The 17,523-nt window shown below is 32.7% G+C and overlaps 2 protein-coding genes across 2 annotated transcripts; one reads left to right on the top strand and one right to left on the bottom strand.

Moving 5' to 3' along the window:
- Positions 1 to 5,760: 5,760 nt before the first annotated feature.
- Positions 5,761 to 9,828, top strand: LOC131651304 (serine/threonine-protein kinase SRK2A-like). The gene is made up of 12 exons (XM_058920972.1): positions 5,761 to 6,157; positions 6,413 to 6,479; positions 6,605 to 6,668; positions 7,445 to 7,543; positions 7,639 to 8,075; positions 8,573 to 8,660; positions 8,802 to 8,876; positions 8,994 to 9,095; positions 9,186 to 9,233; positions 9,340 to 9,432; positions 9,533 to 9,595; positions 9,688 to 9,828. Exons 6-12 carry the CDS (start codon positions 8,589 to 8,591, stop codon positions 9,826 to 9,828), a joined length of 594 nt encoding a protein of 197 aa, XP_058776955.1. The 5' UTR covers positions 5,761 to 6,157; positions 6,413 to 6,479; positions 6,605 to 6,668; positions 7,445 to 7,543; positions 7,639 to 8,075; positions 8,573 to 8,588.
- A 3,435-nt stretch (positions 9,829 to 13,263) lies between these two features.
- Positions 13,264 to 14,573, bottom strand: LOC131651303 (uncharacterized). The gene is made up of 3 exons (XM_058920971.1): positions 14,517 to 14,573; positions 13,830 to 14,322; positions 13,264 to 13,733 (listed from the first exon to the last, which is right to left on the bottom strand). The coding sequence occupies exons 1-3, from the start codon at positions 14,571 to 14,573 to the stop codon at positions 13,264 to 13,266; spliced, it is 1,020 nt and encodes a 339-aa protein (XP_058776954.1).
- Between the last annotated feature and the right edge of the window lie 2,950 nt (positions 14,574 to 17,523).

Genomic DNA, 17,523 nt, shown 5'->3' with positions numbered 1-17,523 from the left:
TGTGATACCATTTGTTGGAGGCAATTTGTGGGTCAACATGAGACAGCATTTTTTCACTTGGGATACACCTTTTTGAAAAACACACCACAATATTCACCAAAAACCTTAAAGTTTTAGGTGGACAAATGACATGTCTTCCTTCCAGTGTGGATGTAGAAAAGACTACGACTGATTTTATGAGGCTCTTTCTAACATGTATAAAAAGTGGTCGGTGAGGCTCTTTCTAACATGTATAAAAAGTGGTCGGTCTCAAACAAAGTTCACATGGCAGGGAGAATTCGAACGTTTTTTACGGGGAGACTTTTCAAAACCTTCCTATATGAAAGGGGTAAAATACCTATTAACCATAAAATAAATTAGTTTGAATTAGAAATGAATGACCTGGAAAAAAAATATATGTTGTATGTATTTTTAAAATAATACACATCAGTGTTTTTTGGACGAAAATAAATATTCGGGACTAAAACTGTTTAATAAATAAATAAGATATTGATATCGTAAGTTTTGGTAAAATAAAAAGACAAAAATTATAATTTAGCCTATCATATTTTTATCCAACTTCTTACCATATCTAATGTTTATTTTGTTAATATTTTCTTAATTAATTTATTTTTCCATACTATTAATAAACAATACTTTTGTAAAATTATTCATAATTTATATTTTTCATACAACATGACCACGTTTATTAATTTGTGTATAAATAATTAAATTGCATATAATCTAAGACAAATAAATTAATATATAAGAGAAGAGATGTGAGATTGAGCATAAAAAATATCAATTTCAGCTATAATTCAGAGATACAATGAAAAAGAATTGCTCAAAACTCCTCTAAAACAAAAGGGTCAAAGTAAAACTATCTCCTAAGGAACATGGGATGATCACCCACCAACTCTAGGATAGTACAAAATAAAAGAACCATAAGACTTTCCTAAATATACATCGTTTTGCAACTTTCAAATGGGTCACTTTCTCCATACCCTCAAATAAACAAATAAGATGCCATTTCAATAGAAAAAACTTCGATTGATCCCTGCATCACCTCTAAAAGGGAAGAGAATGGTTTGATTACCTTATCAAATTCATTTTTCACTAGAGTCAAGTACTCGACCCCGGCATATTAGATTTTGATCAATGTATTACTTAAATATTTAATTATTTACTTAAAAAAACCCAACTATTTATTTATACGTTGAAACAAAAATCTTAGAATTATAATTCTGATTTAAAAAAACTTATCGACATCATTTTCTTTTGGATTAAATACATTTTTAGTTCTTACGCGACTCTGCACTTTTAGTTCCTGTAAAAAAAAATTAGTTTAATGGTCCCTGCAAAATTAGACGTCACCATTTATCGTCCTTGCTGTTAGTTTCCTCTAACAGGGGATGACGTGGCATAGTTGACATGGAAAAAAATAAAATTGAAATTGCCACAATGGAAAAAGAGTTTGACTTAAGTGTCTCAAATACACATCTTCACTAACCCTATCTTCAGAATCTCATTCTTCCCCAAACCCAAAAGCAAAACCCTAGTTGCGCGTGGTTCTTCTTCTCCACTGGTGGTCCTAGCTTCATTGAGTTTCGTTTTCTTGTCTCTGTGTGGTCCCTCGCTCTCGTAGTTGTCTCCTCGTGGTCCCTCACTTTCGTTGCTGTCTTCATACTCGTGGACACAGGTAAACTCATTTCTCCCAATTTAGTATTGTTAGGGTTTCGTATTTGTAGTCCGTACTTTTTCTGAAGTCAACCTAAATTTTTTACCCTAATATGTATGGCTCAGGAAATGATTACCTTTAAAATGGTGTTTTTAATAAAAGGTTCTTTTGTGCAAGTTACATATGTGACTTATATAGGTCACCAATTTATAGGTGACTTACAATGGAACATGTCAAATTATAGGTCACTAATTATGGAACCTGTGAAGTTATAGGTCTTATAACATTAACATACACTTATTCTTATTAAACCCATACTGTAACATTGTCAAATTATAGGTCTTATAACAACAACAGGATTAACAAACAATTATTAAACCCATACTATAATATTGCATTCAATTTCAGAAACAAACAATTGCACATTACAGGTTTTAGAAAAAACTACAATTTGCCCAATTTCCCCATAATCCTTCACCATTTTCATTTCATTAGCATATAGAAATTGACCTTGAACGAAATTGCAATGCAAATTGTCTTCATCTTTCCACAAAATCCATTTGACTTCTATTGGATCTGCAATTCAACTTTCTTCTTCATTGCTGGCTCATATAACTCCTTCAAGGCTTCAACAGATTGCATCTCCCTTATCTTAGTTAAATCATTTGTCCATTCTTCATCTAAAGTCTCGATTGCGTCGTGCCCTATTCCCATATCATCATCCCATTCGAAGAGATTGCACGTTTCATTGCTTTGTCAAAAGGGACATCTCCAGAAGAGTCTCCCTCGATTACGACCGTTCTTGCAATGATACAAGATCATACGAAGATTGCAGACACACATTCTCCATCTACGATTGCTCACACTTGTTGACTGAACTGCTGAAACCGATTTGCTTCTATTTGAAGAAGACACCATAGCTTCACGCGATTGAGAACAATGAAGAAAGATGAAGAAGACGATGAAGAAACCGATTTGCTCTATTTGAACAATGTTGAAAAATGAGTGGCTCGATTTTGGGGGAAGAAGGAAGAATGAGGAACTGATTTAGGATTTAGTAAAGTAGCAAACAACGTTATTATAAAGACTAACCAACATGTCACATAATAACATACACCTGGCAAGCTACGTCATCCTCCGTTAGTGAAAACTAACGGGAGGGACCATAAAAGGTGACGTCAAATTTTGCAGGGATCATTATTCGAAGAAATTTTTTACAGGGACTAAAAATGCAGGATCGTATATTTATAAGGACCCCTAACATAATTAACCATTTTTTTTCTTGGGGAGTAAAAACACACTCTACAGTATAGTTCATTCTAATTTAAATAAATTTCTAAATTTATTTTATTTTATTTTAAATTATATTACAAGTACAATAGATATCCAATTTTATTTTCGGGATCATATGTAACATCACGACATTCTCACTTCAAACTAAATTTATTGTACCTAAATATTAGTTGGTAAGAGGTCAACTTCATTAATACAAAACCATGCAAAACAAAATAAAATAATGATTTAAAAATAAAATATATAAATATTATATTTTTTCACCAAAAATATAATAAATAGAACATTACCAAAATTTTCCAAAATTAGCGGATTAAAAAAAATATTAAATCATGACCTTAAAAAATGTGTATCCATATAATTCAAAATAAAAATATATGATTCTTTAAAGAAAAAACATTGTAATTCATATTTATAAATCTATAATATAAGAAAAGTTGTTGTTCTGGAAATCACAAAAATATCATTTTGTTAGCTTAGTCTAAATTAATAATTTGCGGGTAAAAAATGTCTTTTTGTTGATTTTTTCTAACTCACTTTTCATTTTTAACTTTCCTACTCACTTTTTCACTTTTCATTTTTAACTTTTTCACTTTTTCACTTTTCACTTTTTATTTTTTATTACTTTATTATTATTATTTCTAATAAATTATTAATCAAAATATTCTAATAACTTATTATTTAATAAAGTGATTATTATGATCATTTTAAATGATTGTTAATTTACATTTAAAATAGTATTTAATTTTTAAAAATTAACTTTAGAAATTGAATATTAATAAAGAAGAAATATAATTTGTAATAATTTTTATTTTAAGATAGAATATTTTTTAAGAAAATAATAATAATTTTAGTTTTAAAAAAATTATCCAATTAAAATGAATTTAAAAATATACTTGAAAATGTGTGTTATTGAATAAAATATAAAAATGTGTATCACTTATCATTAACTTTAATTTATATAATTTAAAATATTATTATGTTAATATATGTCATTAATGAAGTTTAAATAATTAAAATAATGTAAATATTAAAAAAATTATTTGTTAGTGATGTCATTTCGCAAATATATGTTATGAATGTAAATAAAAGAAATATGTATATCTACGGGAAAAAGTGTACTATTACTTATTCAATTGTAACATACTACTATTATTTATAGTCAAATTCTATTAGTATCAAATTCTATTGATTCAAATTTTTTTGTAAATGATACCTAAACAAAAATAATATTTGTATACTAGAAAAAAATTTATTATTGATCTAAATATTTTTAAATACAAAAAATTGTATTTACGATCTTAAAAAAAAAATATTCAAAAAAGATATACGGAAAAAAAACTATTATTAATCTAAATATTTTTATGTAAACGATACTAAACATAAATAATATTTTTAATGCGAAAATCTATTAATGATCTAAAAAAATTTATATATGAAAAATGATATTTATGATCCAAAAAATTTTTATTCAAAAAACGTATACGAGAAAAATAATACTATTGATCTAAATATTTTTATATACGAAAATTTACCATTGACTCAAATACTTTTTGTAAACGTACATAACCATAAATAATATTTGTATATGGAAAAAATCTATTAATGATCTAAATATTTTTATATATGAAAAATGATATTTGTGATAACACTACTAGAAATACTCGTATTACCTGCGGAATTTCCTGCGGAAAATTTTCCGCAGGTATACCTGCGAATTTTCCTGGGAGTTTATTAAATAAAATAAATTTCCTGCGGATCCAGCATTGGCAGCAAATTCCGCAGAAATGCCTGCGGATTTTCCTGCGAAATATATATTTTAAACAAAATATTCCACAAAAATACAAAATTCGCAGGTAATTTCGCAGGAAAGTTTCCTGCGGAACTTCCTGCGAATATCAACTTTCATTAACAACATACTGTAATACAAAATTCGCAGGTAATTCCGCAGGAAAGTTTCCTGCGAAATTACCTGCAGATTTAACATATTTCATTATTTAAATTTATAAAAAATTTAATCATTATTTTTTCTATTTTATTAATTATATTTATGATTTTTTATTTAGTATAATTTTAATTCTTAATCTTAATTTTTTTCTATGTCATTAATTATTTTTATAATGAATTTTATTTTATTTTTAATTTTAATCTTAATTTTTATAAAGTCTTGGTTCGTTTATTCTTAACCTTGAAATCCTATTGTTTGTTTTCAATGACTAGATGATGTTTTATCAAGACTAAATCGTTTATCTCTTGCAGGTTAAAGGTGAACCGAACATATCTTACATCTGCTCTAGGTACTATAGAGCTCTTGAGCTTATATTTTTGCGCAACGGAGTACACCCCAATCATTGATATTTGATCAGCTGGTTGCGTACTTGGTGAACTTTTGCTTGGTTTGGTAACTAAGTAGCTTCTGCAAGTATTTCGGTCTATTTACACTTACAATTCACGCGAGTACCAAAACTATAGGCAAATATATTTTGTTATCCGCCGTTTTTTTCTGGTGAGAGTGGTGTAGACCAACTTGTAGAAATTATCAAGGTAAGATATGTTTTAAACAATTGCAACTTGGTTGACCATCTTGTTTCACCTTTCTATTTTGTTTAGTGCTATTTGTATTTTGACTACCTTTAAACTCTTAAATAAAATGTATGAAAATATTTCTAATAATCATATCAATTAATAATATATTTATCAAACTAATAAAAAATTAAAATAAAATAAAAAGAATTAAAATAAAATAAAAAGAATTAAAATAAAAGAAATCAAAAGAGGATTAGGGTATTGAAACAGAGTCACGTTTCAAATCGTGGCCCCCTTCAACCTTCATCTTCCTTCATCTTTCCGGTCGCGACCTCCCTCTATCAACTCTTCTCCGATTCAACTTCCGATGAGACGAATGGCGGTGGCTCAACCTTGAAATGGTGATGAATGTTGAAGATTTGTTGTTGAGTTCGCTATGCTTGGTTACAGATCCGTTGAAATGATGTTGTGTGGAAACTTATGATAGTGACAACATCACTTCTTGTTCAGAGGTTTCATTATTAGTTAAACCAAACATTTTTATGCATTTCATTATATGATACAATTCCATTTTACTTTGCTGTGTATATTTGAAGTTAATGCTTCCTTTAGCTATTGCAGTAGTAGCGTTTGTGTATCCCTCCAACTATACTCACTCAGGATATTGGTTTTCATCGATAGGTATGCCTCACACTTTTGAAACACTTTTACTCATGGATTTCGAATATTATGTCTGAATTTTTAGCACAGGAATTTATCTGCTAGCAAAATTTGAAGTTGTTTCTAACAAGAAACTCTACCGCGCTAATAACTACATTATCTGCGCAAATAACTAAATTATCTGCGCAAATAACTAATATGTTGTAGTTAGGTATTCTTTTTAAAGATATTGTCTGGTTCGCTACTAATTGCAATTTGCTTGTTTTGTATTTTCAGCTGCAAGGAGCCTATTGAGCCATTGTCAATTGAAGAAGTAGCTGAACGTTGCCATGCTCCAGAAGATGTACACCATTTACCTCACTGCTAAACGCTCTCCAATATTAATTTTTCAACTATGTTATTGAATCAAATTAATAAAAAGTGTTAATTAGTTAGATAGATTTTTGGTAACATTTAATTTTTCTGCAGCTTGAAGTAATTTACAAGATCATCGCGCATATGGCTGCCAATGAAAGAGCACTAATTGCTGAAGGTAACTGGAATGTTTGGTCTTTTTTTAACCCGAAGTTGTATTCTTAATGATCCTTGAATGTAGGCTTTGAACACCAATGAAAAAGCACAATCATTCAACAATTATGTTAGGTGACTCATCTCAATGGAATTCATTCTTATACAATTCAAAATCATCATATAACTTATGACATGTGTGTATATGTATCTTAAAAAACAGATAATAGATGAGATGGAAAAATGAGTCCTCTAATTACTATGCCTGTCCCAAACAATTAAAATCAACATCAGATCAGATAAACATATTAACAATCGAGTGTCGTGTACGTACAAACTTATTTATTTATGTATTAAGTGATATTTTTTATTTGGTTACACTTTGGACATATTTGGCCACAAATAATATGGAAGAGAGGACGAGAAGTGACACAGCGTTGACACTGAAGAGAGTATCAGAGGAGGGCAGTGATAACATAATCAAAATTATTCTTCTAGGCAAAAGCAGTATTGAATTCATTGATTTAGAAATATTTTGTACAATGTTAGTATCCTATGCTCTTTAGAAATAATGTATTACAAAGTGTATATGGCATCTCGGTTGTGGTTGATAGGTGTTACAAGTTTTAGTTTGGCTGTTCTCATTTGACGTAGCTTTGGGTTTCTAATTGTAATGTTTTGGTGAATGGTGGTGATAGTTTAGCTTTAGAAATAATGTATCCTTACTGATTATGCACCTATTTTAAATGAGTTTCTCATTTAAATGTCATTTTCATTTGATTTCTTTGTAATTTTTTCTAGATACTGGCCTTCATAGCTAAGGAAATTGTTCCTTTGCAGGAACTAAGTGGAAGTAAATTGCAAAGTGACTCAAATGCTATACCACTAGTTTATCATGAGGTACACCTCTTTCTTTAATTTCAGTAAAGCCATTATTATGCACACTGTCAAATTCATTAACAATAGAGTTTGATTTTTTGATTTATTTATGACAGGGTTAGTATTTATGGTGAGGATTCTCAACAATTCCTTGTTGGGTTTGCGGAAAATGTTCGTGCTGCAACCATTGTGTCTGCAGCTGTGGTTCCACGTATTACCGGTAAATGACCTGAAACTCTTGCTTAATAGTATTTGTGCTGCTATCGACGTCCACCACTGCCGATGGTCCCATTTGCCACTGTTCTTAACACCGACAACTAATCTCTGATTGACATTGCTTTGGCGTTGGGTAAGTTCTTTTTTTTCTTTCATTTTTTGGGATTGTGAGATTAGGAGCTGTTTTGAGACTGTTTTGCCACTGTTCTAATGTTGATTTTGAATATAACTCGATTATAATTTTCGTGTTATGAATTCTCGTAAGATCAGACTCAGAGTTGGAAGTTGTACAGCTTATTCTCGTAAAAGCAGAAAGTTGAGGTTACTGATATATCAGGTTTGAAAGCATTTTCTCTTATCAGCATACAACCTGGGGTCAATTTGTTTTAATCTTTTTTCTTATCACCAACTAATAATAATTTAAATTATGTGTTTTAGACTTAAATCATCTCTGTTTTACTTTTATGACTTATTGTTGTTTCTCTGAACTTTTAAAAGCTGAGAACCAAATTAAATTGAAGACCTATCTAGAAGTTAATATGGCTTTGAATCCATATGTGGAATCTATTTCCCTTCAGACTTATATTTTTCTTCTTCATACAAGTAGCTGTTTTACAAAAGATTGTAATGGATTGTTTGCTTATTAGGTTTTGAAAGTGAATGTTATCTATACTTTGTGCTTGCGTAGTTTATTATTTGAAGAGATTGTTGGAATCTTACTGATAGAAGCTGTAAAACAGACACTGAACTTGTTCCTCTGAGCTTATTTGAAGGAAATAGGGTCAGTTAATGTTTTATTTAATGCTTAGTTTCTCCTGCTATTGTTGTATGCAGGCCACACCTATCAAAAATGATTTTAGATAGAACTGGTTTCTGCATCAAGATATCTTCAAAAGCTGAGTCTCTTATTTGGCGTATCGAGGTGACAAATTTATGTTGCTTTTATTAATTTCAAAATTAAGCTATGTGGCACCGACACCTCTGAAATAGGTGTGTCCGGGATTTTGAATTAAGCTATTTTGACATCTGGGATTATAAGTTTTTTTTGCTTCTGTGATTTCAGATTGATGAGAATGTGGCAAGAGAGATTATCAACCACAGGTCTCTTCGGCACCCGAATATAATTCGCTTTAAGGAGGTAAGGACTATATTTGTTTGTTTATCTGTTGGATTTGGATCAGTTTGTATTGAGGATAGTGTTAATTGATTGAAAGTTGTTAACTGTTATTACTTCAATGGGGTTATGATTGTTTAGGTGGTTTTGACTCCTACTCATTTAGCAATAGTGATGGAGTATGCAGCTGGAGGTGAACTCTTTGAGCAGATATGTAGTGCTGGACGGTTTAGCGAAGACGAGGTTAATACCTTGACGATTTTGCAGAATTTTTGGCTTTATTTCATAGTTTTTTATGTCTCATTTGTTTTCTTCTTTGATTATTCAGGCTAGGTATTTTTTCAGCAGCTGATATCTGGTGTCCATTACTGTCATGCTATGGTTGGTATTATTATCATGCTCAGTTTTTGAAAAAATTATTTAGGACTTTACGTATTCGAAAATGTACAAAGTGAGAAGAATCTAAGGTTTTACTCTCCTTTTGCAGCAAATATGTCATAGAGATTTGAAGCTGGAAAATACACTGTTAGATGGAAGCCCTGCACCTCGCTTGAAAATTTGTGACTTTGGTTATTCCAAGGTACTGTAATGAATGAATACTATCGAGTTTTAAAGTTTTGACGATAGGAGTAATTAGTCCTGTGTCTGTATCTCTTAAGTGCTTCTTGTTTGTGGTGTAGTCATCTTTGCTTCATTCCCGACCCAAATCAACTGTTGGAACTCCCGCTTATATAGCTCCGGAGGTATAACTGGTTCTGCATAGTCTCGTACTTTTTTCATGTTTGTGTCTATTTTTCTCTAATCGTGCTAATGTTGTATTCTGAAAAAAATTTAGTTGGCTGATGTGTGGTCGTGCGGCGTAACCCTTTATGTCATGCTGGTTGGAGCATATCCCTTTGATCAAGATGACCCGAGAAATTTTAGGAAAACAATTCAGGTATGTTATCCTTCCCTTACATATTTATTCAATGACTGATAAATAACTTAGTTAATCAAACTTTATTCATTTAACCTCAGTGTTGGACAATGGTGCAAAGTATGTGTTTTTTTGTAGTACAGGAAAGTTTATATTCTGTTTTGTGTATTTATTGTATCTAGCTACTTTCCTGCGGATTTAGCTGCGGAGTTTTCCTGCGGACTTAGCTGCGGATTTACCTGCGGAATTTCCTGTTGAAATTATTACCCACGAAGGTTTTAGCTGGGGACGAGTAACCGCAGGAAAATCCGCAGGTAACGTGTTTCCTGCGGAAATTTAGCTAAAATCCGCAGGTAAATCCGCAGGAAATTTGAGTATTTCTAGTAGTGTAAAAAAAATTTGATTCAAAAATGGTATACGGGAAAAAAATCTATTATTAATTTAAATATTTTTATATACGAAAAAAAACTGTCAATTCTTTTTGCATGCTGCTGTTAGAATAATGTTGTCGGAATAATGCGTGTTGTGTTTGAAGTTGTTCTAACATGTATTAGTTGATATATGCTAGGTCTGCTAGCATGTCAAATTGGGCTTGTGTGTTTAAGCCCAATTGTTTAAGTTAGCTTAATAGTCTATAAATAAACTAGTTCTCTTAGTTTGTTGAGAGAGGTTAATTGTTGTTATCCACTTGTAATTATTATAACCCTAATTGAGTAAGTGAATAGAAAAATAGTTTCAACCAATTTTTCTTCTTCTCTTTTCTCTCCCTTTAATATGTAATGATGCTACGAGCGAGTAGTGATATATGAAGATTTTTTTTAAAAGTTCATACGTAAATATTTCTGAATTAATGATTTACTCTAATGTGGTATCTCTAACTTCTTAAACTTGAAACTTATAGGTGAGATAGAAATTTAAGTCTTCCTATGTTTTCACATTGTTGTTTATATGTTCTCATGATCTGGACTTTGATATGTGCTATTGCTGCTTCATTAGAATGAAGTAATAACACAGTTGTTTTTTTATTCTTCTGGATACTATCAAAAATTTTGGATCTATTGAATTCACATAATCTTGGATCTATTGAATTCACATAATCTTGTTTGATTATATTGATAAGTATTGAAGTACTAGCACATTTCATTATTTTATTGGAAACTATCAAGATCTTTGTATTAACTGAATTCATATATTATTGTTTGACTGCAATGATAAGTATTGAAGCCTTGCAATTGTTAATAAATCATTTTTGTTTTTTACATATAAACCTTTATGTTGGGGAGTTTAGAGAATGCTAAGAATGTCAATGAGCTCAATGATCAATGATCAGGGCCACATAAAAAACTTTACTATGACATATTTATTCAAAACTGTAAAATATATATATATATATATATATATATATATATATATATATATATATATATATATATATATATGAGGGATATTCTTACTCCAGGAGTAAGTTATCAAGACTTACTCTTCATCATGACCATTGATTCTTTTCAATCTATATATGAGAGTTATTTCTCTTATATATTCCTTTTTTTAATAGGCAAATCCATTAAATGAGAGTATAAGGGATACTCCACCCAAAGATACAGAACGGAGAACCTCTACATTCTAAAACAAAGGAGAGGTTTGATGTTCCAAATGTAGAAATTACAACAAAAATGGAGATTACAAGAAGAGTTTAACCATGTTCAAGATCTAAAGACGATGGCCGACATACACTCGTCGAAATTGAAATTACCTTCTTTAAAGATTATAGCATTGCGCATCAACCAAAGAGTCGAAGCCGTTGCTAACCAAACGACGACGAATATAATCTTCTTCATCTTCCCATTTAGAAGAAAAAGAAACGAGTGAAATCCGCCAAAGACAGCTCATCAAGATTACCTAACCAACTTTTCATTTTCTCCCAAATTCTGATCGAAACGGTACAAAGACCAAAAAGATGCTCGATAGATTCCTCCTCTCTAACACAAAAGACACATTGCAAATCTCTCAAATCCGACAGAATACCCCTTTTTCGGAGATGGTCTTTGGTAGGAAATCTATTAATAATTAATCTCCAACCGAAGATAAGTAAATTCGACGGAACGTTTAAGTCCCACAAAAACTTGATAGCATTCATCACAAAAGGGGGAAAAGCATGAACTGTGTTAACAATTTTGAACAAATTGTAGCAGGAACTTACAGAAAATATTCCATCATGATCTTTGGATCAAACAAATGAATCCTTTTCATTTCTAACCATCAACACTCCAGCCAAAGAATCTGTGAATTCTGCCCATATAGCTGGCTTGATAGCAGCTTCAGCGGACACCAAGTCCGGCAGATTCCACGTCCAATCCAGTCCGTGCCAAGATCGATCTTCTGCTACAGAAATGCCCGGATTGCTAGTGTGAGTAAAAATATCAGGAAAATCTATACTCAGAGGTTGCATACCCTGCCAATTAGAACGCCATAATGCAGTACCATCTCCATTGTCGATGCTGCAAAAAATAGACCTTGCAAAGCGATTATTTAGTGGAAAATGGAGTTATTAGAGAGAATCAAATCTTGCCACCAAATGGAACCCCGACTGTTCAACACGGTATGATCACTAGTCTGCACTTTCGTAATAGTATTTTCGTATCTACGTCTCAAAATCTGATTCCATACCGCATCTTGATCGTTGATTATCTTCCACTTCCATTTACTTAGAAGAGCCAAATTCAAAACTTCAAATTTTTTAACTCCTAATCCCTCGTATTCATGCGGGCTGCAAACAGTCTTCCAATTAACCCAATGAACCGTCCTTTTAATCTCGCTACCACCCCAAAGGAAACTGCTTTGAATCAGGCGAATTTCACTTAACACCTTCGCGGGCGATTTATAAAATGAGAGGGTATAAATGGGGATAGAATTCATAACTGAATTGATAATAACAACACGACCCTCTAAAGAGAGAAACCTTCCCTTCCAAGAAGCCAACTTGCCTTTTAAATGATTTATTAGATCCCTTCACATTGAAAGTTTCCTCGGACTGCCACCAAATTTGACGCCAAGATATTTGAAAGGTAGGTTGTCTATGTCACATGACAGGAAAGTCGAGGCTGCCTCCATTAGCCAGTTTCCCACATTTATGCCATACAATTTACTTTTGTGAAAGTTGATTTTAAGACCCAACATCAATTCGAAACCCCGTAAAATAGCTTTCATGCTCCAAAAGTTATCGCTTTTACCATCCGCCACAAAAATAGTATCATCTGCGAATTGCAAGATATTAATCACGTCTTCATCATATAACTTGAAACCACTAAATTCACCAAGAGCAGCCACTTTATGCACAAGACTCGTTAAAGCCTCCATAACCAAAACGAATAAGAAGGGGGCTATAGGATCACCTTGACGAAGCCCTTTCTCCACCTTAAAATCCTTTGTTGCACTACCATTAACAAGCACGGACATCGAACTAGTGAACACACTTGCTTCCAACCATCTAATCCATTAATCTCCAAACCTTGTCTTTGGAAGGAAGTATCTAAGAAAATTCCAGCTTACGGAGTCATATGCCTTTTCGAAGTCTACTTTCAGCACCACAGAACTCCTCTTCTCTCTCTTAGCCAAGTCCAAAATCTCGTTGATCATTAAGATTCCATCCGCAATATTTCTACGTAGAACAAAAGTGGTTTGATTATTAGAGAAAATCTTCCCTAAGACACATTTTAATCTAGATGCTAGAAGTTTAGAAAAGATCTTATACATGCTTCCCATAAGACAAATGAGTCTATAGTCGGTTAAACTTTGGGGATTATTGATCTTCGGAATCAACGTTAAGAAAGAAGAAGTACAAGCTTTTGTAAGCTTAGGGAACTTGTGGAAGTCCGACAAAAATCTCAACACATCATTCTTAATAAGATCCCAATTTTGCTTATAAAACTTGAGAGAAAAGCCATCGGGGCCGACACTCTTGTTACCTTCACAAGACCAAACAACGTCTTTCACTTCATCTTCTAGAAAAGGTCTTTCAAGCCAAGCACTGTCATTTTCATTTAGAGATTAAAAACCAAAACCTGCAGGGACATATCTGTTACAGTTTCTTTCTCTAAAGAACTCTTCAAAGTGAGACTCGATTGCCTCCTTAATATCTTCAACTCCCTCCACTCTACCATCCTCCACCTCCACCGAAGAAATAGTGTTCCTCCTATATCTCTCCTTCAACGAATTGTGAAAAAAACGAGAATTTCTATCACCCTCCTTCAGCCACAATTGCCTAGACTTCAACCTAGGAATATCTTTTTTCAAATTTAATTTGTCCCAAATATCTCCCGTATCTATCTTTCTATCCTTCACAAAACTCTCCCCATCACCACCATGATTGTCCACCAATAAACTATCCAACTTGTGTAGCCTATTCCCGTGTTCGTACACCTTTAGATCAATCCAAGCGAAAGTATCTCGATTCCACTCCTTAATACAACCTTTCAACCTTTTTAACTTCTCATTTAAAATGAATTCGCCTCTTCCTTCCACCTTGATCTTAGCCCACTCTTCTATTACGAAAGGCTTAAAATCAACATGTTTAAACCAAGTATTATTGAATATAAATGGTTTCGGTCCCCAATTAGACTTGTCCGAGTTTCACCATATAGGGCAATGGTCCGAAATATCTTTACTCCCCACTCTTTGATCAATAATGTTCCACTCTTCTATAAGCTTACCTTATAAAAGGAAGCTATCGAGTCTGCTCATGGCTCTACCGTTCCCCTTGTACCAAGTGAATCTCCCCCAACGCAAGGGATATCCACCAGCTCCATCTCGTCAATGAAATTCCAAAAAATTGGCCATGTCTCTTGTAACGCCCCGAATTTAATTAATTATTTAATTAAATTAATCAAGGATTTATTCGTTGGAATTAGTTGAAGTTGAAATTTATCGGTATTATTCTAAAGGCGTAATTGGATTAATATGTTGATTTGAGCAGTTAAGTTTATGGTCAGATTTATTAGTCGGATTAGTCGGAGGAATACAAATCGCAAGTTGGTATTAATTAAGTTATGGAGCAATTGTAGTTGTGGAATGTTATTGGGAATAATATTTGTTATGTTATATGATTATTCAATTATGTGTGTTATTTGGCTTAATTGAGTAATTAAAGGAATGTTATGATTGGGACTAAGTGGAAGAAATATAACACAATGGATGGGTTACGGGTTAAGCCCATTAGGGAGATAGTAAAGGTTAGGGTTTTAGAGATTTAGTCTCATAACTCAAGAAGAGAAAGAAGAGAAAGAAGGGAAGAAAGAGGAAAGTTATGGCATGAAGAGGAAGGACTCCATTGAAGAAGGTGAAGCTTTTGCTAAGGTAAGGGTGGGGTTCTTAATCTCTAAGGATTGGCGTGATGGTGGGTATGGTAGAAATTAGACTTCATAATTGAATATCCATGTTTATGTGAGAATTGCAATCTTGATGTTGTTGATGAATGATTTATGGAGCATTTGGTGGAATTGATAGAGGTTTATATGATGGGGTTTTGATTGTATGTTGTTATCCATGAATGTGTGAAAATTGAATTTGAAGTTGTTAGGAGTCATACTAGATTTCTATGAAATTGTGATTCTATGTATGTTGGATGATGTTTGTATGTGAACCCATGGTTAGGAACATGTTTAGGAACCTTATATGTGTGCTAAAATTGTTGTTAATTGATGTATAAGTTGTATGAGGGTTAATAGTTGTTGTATGAGGTGAATGGGGAAGAAAAATGGTGATTTTTGGGTTTTTACGCAGCGTAGGTCGACCTACGCAGAAGCCTAAGTCGACCTGAGCAACCCAAAAAAGCAGAAAATCTGGTTTTCTTCAACATGCGTCGACCTATGAAATTCATGCGTTGACCTATAGATTCCCAAAAGACCTGCATGAGTCGACTCATGGGTCGACCAGAGCAAACCCGAGGGGGCTAGAAACATCCATGCGTCGACCTGGGGATTTTATGCGTCGACCTGAGCAACTTCCAATTTTTGACAGATTTTTGTAAAGGCCATAACTTGAGTATCCGGACTCCGATTGATGCGCCGTTTGAAGCGTTGGAAAGATAACGCAATGAAATATACCATTATGCAATAAAATTATGTGTATTAGGATTAAATGATGAACTATGTTGTGTTAACATATGAAGTATGCTCTTTGCGATGAATTGACATAACCATGTTGTGGTATAACTTAATGTATGTTTTTCTTGTAACGATACAATGTTATTGAGATGATGATATGTACTTTCTTTATGATGAGACAATGATGCATTGTGATGAAATAATAAATAAATATGCTTTAATTAAGAAGTTGAACTAATCATGTTATGTCGTTACTTGAATTATGTTAATATGATGAATTTGTTGTTGTTGTTAATATGATGAATTTGTTGGTGTTTGTTGTTAATATGATGAATTTGTTGTTCGTTACCGTAGAACCTATGGTCAATGTTGATAAGTCGTATTGTGTTGATAAGTACGAAGTTGAATATTTGTGTATAGTTGTATATCATAAAGACGAGATTGAGATGTGATAAGCTACTATCATAGTAATGATATGGTTATTGCCATAGAACCTTGGCATTTAGCTGATTTTGTTTAGACGATGTCGTGACGTTTTTTTTATGTTGTATTTGTGGATGTGCATCATTTGAGTCGCATCCATTGCATTGTTTGAGATGGCCTTAATGGCAAATGTTTGAGAAGGCCCAAGTGGCAAAATGTTTGAGACGACCCAATTGACAAATGTTTGAGACGGCCCAAGTGGTAAATGTTTGAGACGGGAGTTTTACTCCAAATGGTACCACATGCATTTGCATAAGTCGAGTCACATGTGAATTGCATCTGAGTATTATTTGATTATGTTGTTCTGACTTGATGAAGATATGTTTGTTGTGATGTGATGACTTGATGATGAGATGTTTGTTATGATGTGTCGGAATATTACTTGTGAATTGCATATATTGTCATGGTTGATTGTTGACATTGTTGTCGTTTCATAAGCTGATTATGTAATTTGAATTGCTGAGACGATGATATGTTTGTGGTGACGTGATGACAGTATAATTGTGAATTTGAATATGTTGTCTTAATTGATTAATGACATTGTTGCCGTTTTGAAAGCTGTATTATATTGATAAGTTGTTTTGCGATAAAAATTGTTGTAAGATGGTATGTGATGCGAAGTGGTGAAATTATGTATGATCTATATCTCCTATATTATTTATCATGCATTCCTTTATATTGTAAGGTATCTCACCCTTTTGCTGATATTTCCCTTACCATGGGAAATGGGCAGGTACTCGAGATTAGCTGTGGATGTTCGAAGTGACTTCATGAAGCCTTTATGTTGCTTTATGGCAAGTCGAGTTGGTGTTTATTACACTGATACGTAGCACTCGGGGGGATTAGTCGTTATTATTTAATTGTTGTATTCCATGATGACATTTGTTTTAAGTTGAATTGAAAGATGTTTATAAGTTGAAATTGGAAGTTGTTGGATAAAGTTTTGTTTCCGAATGCTATGCATCTTTGTTAAATGCGATATAAGTATGTTTGTTTGGTTAAGTCGAAATGTGACATCTTATCTTTTGATGAATATTTTTGAATGCACTCTGATTTTCGCTTATACTTGTGGGGTAGAATTAGGGTGTTACATCTCTACTACTATGATGAACCCTTCTTCCCAACCTCTCCTCCCTACTACAAATCTCATTAAAATCTCCTACTAGACACC

Source organism: Vicia villosa, linkage group LG2, assembly GCF_029867415.1.
Source record: "Vicia villosa cultivar HV-30 ecotype Madison, WI linkage group LG2, Vvil1.0, whole genome shotgun sequence".
Classification (NCBI taxonomy): Eukaryota; Viridiplantae; Streptophyta; class Magnoliopsida; order Fabales; family Fabaceae; genus Vicia; species Vicia villosa.
This window is presented reverse-complemented; position numbering and strand designations above follow the sequence as displayed.

Coding starts and splice junctions, on each gene's coding strand:
- LOC131651303 (XM_058920971.1), bottom strand. CDS start 14,573: ATGGAGCTGGTGGATATCCCTTGCGTTGGGGGAGATTCACTTGGTACA. Junction 14,323..14,516: donor CACTTGGTACAAGGGGAACG/GTAGAGCCATGA, acceptor GTTGATTTTAAG/CCTTTCGTAATAGAAGAGTG. Junction 13,734..13,829: donor TAACAGATATGTCCCTGCAG/GTTTTGGTTTTT, acceptor GGTCTTGTGAAG/GTAACAAGAGTGTCGGCCCC.
- LOC131651304 (XM_058920972.1), top strand. CDS start 8,589: ATGATTTTAGATAGAACTGGTTTCTGCATCAAGATATCTTCAAAAGCT. Junction 9,433..9,532: donor GTGACTTTGGTTATTCCAAG/GTACTGTAATGA, acceptor TTTGTGGTGTAG/TCATCTTTGCTTCATTCCCG. Junction 9,596..9,687: donor CCGCTTATATAGCTCCGGAG/GTATAACTGGTT, acceptor AAAAAAATTTAG/TTGGCTGATGTGTGGTCGTG.